At 32.9% G+C, this 7747-nt stretch overlaps 1 protein-coding gene across 2 annotated transcripts in view; it reads left to right on the top strand.

The window, feature by feature from the left end:
- The window catches only part of LOC127451282 (nuclear factor 7, ovary-like), a 45710-nt gene continuing 37963 nt past the window's right edge, over nt 1–7747 (top strand). Inside the window, exons 1-6 of one of the 2 annotated variants that reach the window (XM_051715848.1) lie at nt 1–621; nt 804–899; nt 997–1230; nt 1313–1335; nt 1405–1523; nt 3865–4046. In XM_051715848.1, coding sequence (XP_051571808.1) covers nt 244–621; nt 804–899; nt 997–1230; nt 1313–1335; nt 1405–1523; nt 3865–4046 — 1032 coding nt within the window. In that variant the 5' untranslated portion in view covers nt 1–243. Of the gene's footprint in view, nt 622–803; nt 900–996; nt 1231–1312; nt 1336–1404; nt 1524–3864; nt 5532–7747 lie in introns of those variants that run through there. The other variant, XM_051715849.1, reaches the window with a different exon arrangement.

Raw genomic sequence — 7747 nt, forward strand, 5'->3', positions numbered from 1 at the left:
ACTTACCAGGAAGTGACTGTCTTATTATTTCTCACTTTACTCTCATACTGATTATTTTCTTTATTTTTGGACTCAGTGATCAGTGAAGAACGAAGGGAAAGACTTTCAAAAAAGATTTCTGTGAAGTTTGTTTCAGAGTCGACAGCAGATCTTTGGTGATTCTGATGATTATTCATTATTGAAAGCAACATTCAGAAAGTGAAAGTAAAGTTCAGATCGTTGGAGCTTTTATAAACAGTGAAAATGGATTCACTATCTGTGGAAGAACTTTCTTGTCCCGTGTGCTGTGAAATCTACAAGAATCCTGTTGTTCTGTCGTGTAGTCACAGTGTGTGTAAAGAGTGTCTTCAACAGTTCTGGAAAACCAAGAGAACTCAGGAGTGTCCTGTCTGCAGGAGAAGATCTTCAAGAGATGAACCTCCTCGTAATCTGGCATTGAAGAATTTATGCGAGTTGTTTGTGAAGGAGAGAAATGAGAAGGAGATCTGCAGTTTACACAGTGAGAAACTCAAACTCTTCTGTCTGGACGATAAACAGCCGGTGTGTTTAGTGTGCAGAGATTCACAAAAACATACCAATCACAAATTTCTCCCCATCTGTGAAGTTATTCCATCTTACAAGGTATGACAAATTTATCTTGTTTCATTTACAAAGAAGGTTCAATTGCTTTAAACATCGAAATCAGAACATTCATGTACACAATATTTTCCTGAACCATTTTAATATGTATTACATACATGAACATATCATAGTAATCTCTCAGCAGCTGCAGTTTCACAGATTTTCACTTTGTTAAATTGCAGGAGGAACTCAATACAGCACTGAAGTCTTTACAAAAGAAACTCAAACACACAGAAAACATTAAAGGAGAGTTTGATAAATCAGTTAAACACATCAAGGTGAGGATACAGAATCAACAATCAAACACATTTGGTGATAAATGATGTGATGTGTGTGAATGCAGAGCTGATTGAAGTGAATTTGATGTGATTTCAGACTCAAGCTGAGCACACAGAGCGTCAGATTAAAGAGGAGTTTAAGAAGCTTCATGAGTTTCTCCGAGATGAACAAGAAGCTACAATCACTGAACTGAGAGAGGAAGAGGAGCAGAAGAGTCAGATGATGAAGAAGAAGCTTGAGGAGATGAACACACACATCTCAGCTCTTTCACACACAATCAAAGACATGGAGGAAATGATGAAAGCCAATGACGATGTCTCATTTCTAAAGGTGACAGTCAAACTCTCATCATTGATTTCTGCTCTTATTGATCATTTGAGGAGATCATCAAGTGTTTTTTTGTCTTTTGCAGAACTTTAATGTGACAATGGAAAGGTAAGTGTCTCCTCTCTATGGTTGTGAAGTCAAAGTCACTGCAGTACTGACTCCTGAATGTTCTTCCAGAGTCCAGAGCTCACAGCCGGATCCACAGATGACTTCTGGAGCTTTCATTAATGTGCCACATTACTTGGGCAACCTGACATTCAGAGTCTGGAAGAAGATGCAAGACATTGTCCACAAGAGTGAGTCCACCAAACATCTCTGCTATTACACTTTATGTGTGAGATTTTAATATTTACACACACACACAGTCTCACACACACACACACACACACACACACACACACACACACACACACACACGCACACAGACACACACACACACACACACACACATGAACAAACAAATAAACACCTATAAAAAAGCAGAATAAATTACAATTTAAATGATTAGTTATTGGATTATTTTGTTCAAATAATCATCAAGAGTTTCAAAGTGAAATTGTGAATAAAAAAGTAAATAAATCTCATGTCTGCTCTGATCACTGCTTCTGTAAACCCCAAATATCCACAAACTCTATATCAGCTCTTACCTTAGGTTGTGTTCAACAAAATGAGTCTATTTTTACTCGTCTCTCAGCTTGTGTTTAAATAATCCACTGTTATGTCTCATGTTCAGAAAAAATGCAGTTCAGCAAAACAAATATTATAAACCAAACCCAAACACTATTATAATCATTTAAATATGTTCCTGAATATTTATGATACAATGTTATTCATCATTGCAAACCTTATTTATTAGCTTTCAAATGACACCAAGATTACATTTGTAGTCCATTCAGAAGCCGAGATATTTCACAAAATATGGGGAAAGGGCGGGGCTTCCAAAAAAGACTGGATGTCTATGGGCGGAGTCACAAACCACGTTGGGGCGCCCCCTGTTTTTCAGATCTGAATGTTATGATAGAAAGTGCTAGAAAAAAAAAAAAACATTTCTGGTGTTTGCTGCCATCAAGTGGAATGATCTAAGACCAAAAGTAGAGAGATCGAGCAAAGAGAACTTGTATTAAAATCTTTTTATTCAACACAAAAAAGGTCAATTTGACCCTTAAGGACAACGTCAGTACTTTTTTTTTTTTTAGCTTTGTGCATAAGTACATGAAATTTAACAAATATGACATTGCCAGGTTCAGATCACCTCTGTGGAAGATGTCATGAAGTTTCAGGCTGAAAACTTAAATTAAAGTTTATGTAAATCAGTGTTAAAAATTCAAAAGGGTCAAATTGACCCATAAGACCAATTTTAAGATTGTGTTGGTTTGTTCTGTGTGGACATACAATATTCTTTTTATTTGCTCAGGTGTTAAAAATGGTCTTAAGACGATTTTTATAATTCTGCATCAACCCTGTTCAGTCACATGACTCTTAAAACTCCAATCAATCTCTGCAATGACATCATTAGACAGAACAAAACATAAACCAAACGTCTCACAAACGTTGTTTTTCCGTTCAACAAATTCAAAATATTGTCTATTTTCTCCTTGTTCATTGTTGCACACTTCAGCTGTCACAGAAACGTGAACAGACGCACATATGAACATATGAATTCACATTTTAACTGTTTTACACATAAATAATATTTTTAGAAATATTTGTAACCCAAGAAATGTACTTAAAAGTAATTACTTTTATTTAAAGTCAGTAACTGTAATCTGATTACAAGAATTTAAAATGTAATAAATTACACTACTCGAAAAGTAACTAATTACTTTGTAATCCAATTACACCCAACACTGAATATGATAAGAATGCATTTGTGTCAGTAAATACATGTGGTATATTAATGACCTAAAACTGAAACACAGTAGAATTTGTGCTTAATTTAATCATTATATGATTGATGGTTTAATTATAACTCACATGCATATTCATTCTCTGGGAGTCGGGATAAATGAGTAAACACTGTTTCTGCATTATTCCTGACATTCATCAGACTCTCAGTCACCCCTCAGAGGTCAAATACACACATGACCTGTAACATTCAGAATTATAACCTGAATAAATGCACATGATTAAAAAGACTTTGATTACCTTTTGATTATATTGTTAGTGAATGTGTTCAACTCATCAATAGACCGAAGAGACAGAAGTAAACACACCCCTTCAATACAGGACACTATACACACTTATAAATGATACAGAGATCAACAAGACCTGCTGAAATTAACATGATCATCATACTGAATATTTAAAGTTACTGTTGTACAGTGTATTTACAGCATATAACATTTCTATTTCATTTATTATTTTAGTATCCCAATATATCACTTTCTTTTGACATGGGACACACATTTCCAATTTCTACAGCACATACTGTATTTAATTCTTGTATTGATGTGATTCAATGTTTCTGATAATAATGTGTAACTAAAAACAACACTGACAATAATCACAGAAAATATCTGATAGTGTTTCATCAATATGACACGTGTTCATAATTCATAATAATCTGTATATGATTCACTCTTGATGATTATATGAACATGAGAATAAAAGCATCTGTTGATTGTTTTCTCTCATCAGCTCCTGTGATTCTGGATCCAAACACTGCACATCCACGTCTGATCCTGTCTGATGATCTGACCAGTGTGAGATTCAGCAAGAACAGACAAACATTACCTGATAATCCAGAGAGATTTGACTGTTATTCGTGTGTTCTGGGTTCAGAGGGTTTTAACTCAGGAACACACTGCTGGGATGTGGAGGTTAAACACAATAAAAACTGGATTCTTGGAGTAACTACAGCATCAAACCAGAGGAAGGGATATGTTTTCTTTAACACTGATGTCTGGAGTGTGGGGTATAATCTTGGATTGTTCTCACGGTTTTCCTCCACTGTGTTTCATATCAAACAGAATCTTGAGCGTGTGAGAGTTCATCTGGATTATGACGGAGGAAAAGTGTCATTCTCTGATCCTGTAACTAACACACATCTACACACATTCACACACACATTTACACACACACTCTTGCCATATTTGTGGAGTAATGATGTCACATCCCCTCTGAGGATTTTACCAGTAAAATGTTTGTAACAACAGAAAATCACAGTAATATCTGCATCTTTTTTTCTTTGAGATATTTCATATTAAATATATAAATCATAACCCAACATAGACTAAACAACTAACATTTAATCAAATAAGATTGAGTATTACCATCCCACACGACTTCTTAACCAGCTCTTTCATAGTTCATAGAAATCTGTTCAATTTGATCATACTGTAAAAACACTTCATTTCAACATTTACTCTCCCCATCCAGTCTGTTTGTTTGTTTTGTTTTGATCTGTATTGTTAAATAACAACAGAAGGTCACATGATGACTTAAAGTTCATCAAGAGTGAATCATCCAGGAGAAATAATTAATACACATGTAGAGACACGAACACAAAACACCATCAGAGTAACACATGTGATACTAAAATAATGCAATAAACATCCAAATATAACACAGAACTCCCCAAAGTACATAACTGATATTAAAGAATAAGAAGAAACATCTCTATTTCCATAGAATATAATGAGATGTGAAGGGTCACGCAGGGAATTCTGGGAACGCCCAATTATTGTTTTTCACCGTAATTTTAACAATAGTTTAGTGTAAAACTACATGTATTCTCTTGTTAGATATAATATACATTTTTAACATTAATTATACAGTGAAATCATAATTTTACATCTAAAATAAATACAATATTTGACTGTCAATTTTTACTTTTTTATACATGTTAAGGTATATAATATCTTAACATATATAATATCTGTTATAATATCTTGTGTCGCAAATATAGCGTCAAATTAAGAAAAGTTCAAAACAACTTTATAAATAAAATTTGTTGTCAATGAGAAATATTTGCTGAAAATGTTAAATTTGCTGTGAATAAATGTATTTTTAGGGGAATTTAACACCTTTATTAAAAAATGTGAAATTAATGTTTAATTTTATTGTATTTTCTCCATAAAAATTATTTTAGTTTTTACACTGGAGGAAATCCTTTTTTTTTTTTTTTTTTTACAGACATATTTTTAAAGAAATCTCAGGTAAAAAAAAAAACATTTTCACATGTTAAAATCATGAGGTTTACCTTCATTTAAAGGGGAATGCCTGTTTTTTTCTGTAACACATATAACAAGTTAAGAATGAAAATGTAAATTTGCTGTGAATAAATGTATTTTAGGGGAATTGAACACTTTTATTGTAAAATGTGGAATGAATATACAATTTTACAGTTTTTTTCTCTGTAAAATTAGTAATTTAAAATCAGAAAAACAAAAAAACGACGTGTTATTTCATTGTTTACAAAACCAATATTAAAAAAACAAATAATGACTTGTTTTTCATAATTTCAATTTAATGCTCAAGTTAAAATAGGAAATTGGAAAAATTACACGGGACAATGTGCGTTTTATTTGATTTCAATAATATATGGCTTGAATATTTGATTCGAACTTATGGTTGGATCTGAAACGCCCCTTTCTTCTGATTGGAAAACCTGCACCGTCATCTGTTCTTCCTCAATGCTGTGAGACAGAAAAGTTCTCTGCTGTTTAATTGTTCAGATTCGTCTTAGTTCATATTAAGTTTATTCTCAAAATTCTAATTAATGAAACAGAAAACACACAAAAAGATGTCAATGAATGCACGTGTGTCACTTGATCCACAAATGCACATTCGATACGTCACAAGACCAATTTGTGTTTCATGTGGAACATCATCATTTGGTTGCATACACAAACTGTGATTTATTTGTACAAAACGGAACATTTATATGCACATTCTTTAAATAATAAATTACACAGACACAAGTAAAAAGACATTTGTATAAGGCTAATAATATGCATTTGTGAAGTTTTCCCAAATTGATGGGTAGAAGTGCCCACATTTATGGATGAATTTAGGACCTATTCATTGGTAGTTGTTTGTGCATGCGTCGGCCATGGTGAAAACAGCAAAACAAAAGTCTCAATATTCTAATAAATAAAACAGAATAAACACAAAAATATGTCAGTGAATGCACGTGTGCCAGTTGATCCACAAGGCCATTGTGTGTTTAATCTGGAACATCTTCCTTTGGGTAGACACACAAATTGTGACATTTATACAAAAGGGAACATTTGTATTCACAAATATGCCTCTATTTGTACAAATAGCTGCATATTAATTTAATTCAGAATTTCACAGACACAAGTTGAAAATGCATTTGTGTGTGGATAGTATGTATGAGATTTATCAAATTGATGGATAAGTGTTTACACATTTGTGAATAATTTTGATACTATATTCATCCCATATTTACAGCGTCATTATTTCTATAATTAAATTCTGGCATCTTGTCAAGGTTATAAAAACAACTTCCATGTTTGTCAGTATTTCCACATTACTCTCATGTTGAGAAGACAAACTCTGGACATATTTGCCAAAGTGATCAGCACCTTTAGACTGGACAGCTCCTGTAACGAAGCACTTAAGTTCTACAAGTAATCTGCGTACTGGTTTGGGAAACAGGCATTACTCCATTGTAAAATAATGAGCGACGTTCGTTAAGATGATCGTAAAAGCTTAAGTTGCAACGTTATCGGGAAACCCAGCCTTGGTGTGAACAAGCCTAGATGTAAGATGCAAGTTATGAAGTGAATAAATGTTACTTTTCAGAAAAAAACATTTTTATATAAACCTGTTCTGTTCTCTTACATGGTTTGTTAGCAGATACCTTTGTCTACAAATGTCTATTTTCAAATTAATTTAGTATTAAAAAATAAAAACAAAGATTTTAAACGTTTTGACTCTTATCTCAAGAATCAGTGAGCTCTGAACACTCTGTTCATTCTCCCAATCATCTTCATAACGTGCATTCTCAGATGATTTTTAACCAGAAATGAAGGAATTCCAATGTATGCTCACTTGTTGGCTGCTTTTCCTTCACTGTTCGGTCCAACTCATTCATTTAAAAATAAAATACTAAATCAGTTTTGAGAAGAAATTAATTTGTAGGCAAAGTTGTGTACAAAACTTATTTCAAGCATTTTGAAGTTTATTAATATTTGTGCTCTATCCATTTTCTTGATAATGATCAAAAACAACACCAAGACATAAAACATGCAATTATTCACATCACAAACAATTGAAAACTGTAATATACTGTATGATGTCCAAAAGAGTGAGACCAGATTGAGATTTGGAATTAAAATGACATTTAAACATGGAAATAAAAAGATATTTTATGGATCTTGAAAAATGGAAACAAAGCGAATTTATAAATTATAACGAAAAATATTGAAATTCTGTGCTATTTCTAGGTCACTTATCAAAAGTACACAAATGTCACATTTTTTAAGTCAGTGCATGCTGTCATTAAGGCAAATGGGGGACATACTAAAGACTGAGGAATTCTGAAGTTGTTCAT

Source organism: Myxocyprinus asiaticus, chromosome 14 (genome assembly GCF_019703515.2).
Source record: "Myxocyprinus asiaticus isolate MX2 ecotype Aquarium Trade chromosome 14, UBuf_Myxa_2, whole genome shotgun sequence".
Classification (NCBI taxonomy): domain Eukaryota; kingdom Metazoa; phylum Chordata; class Actinopteri; order Cypriniformes; family Catostomidae; genus Myxocyprinus; species Myxocyprinus asiaticus.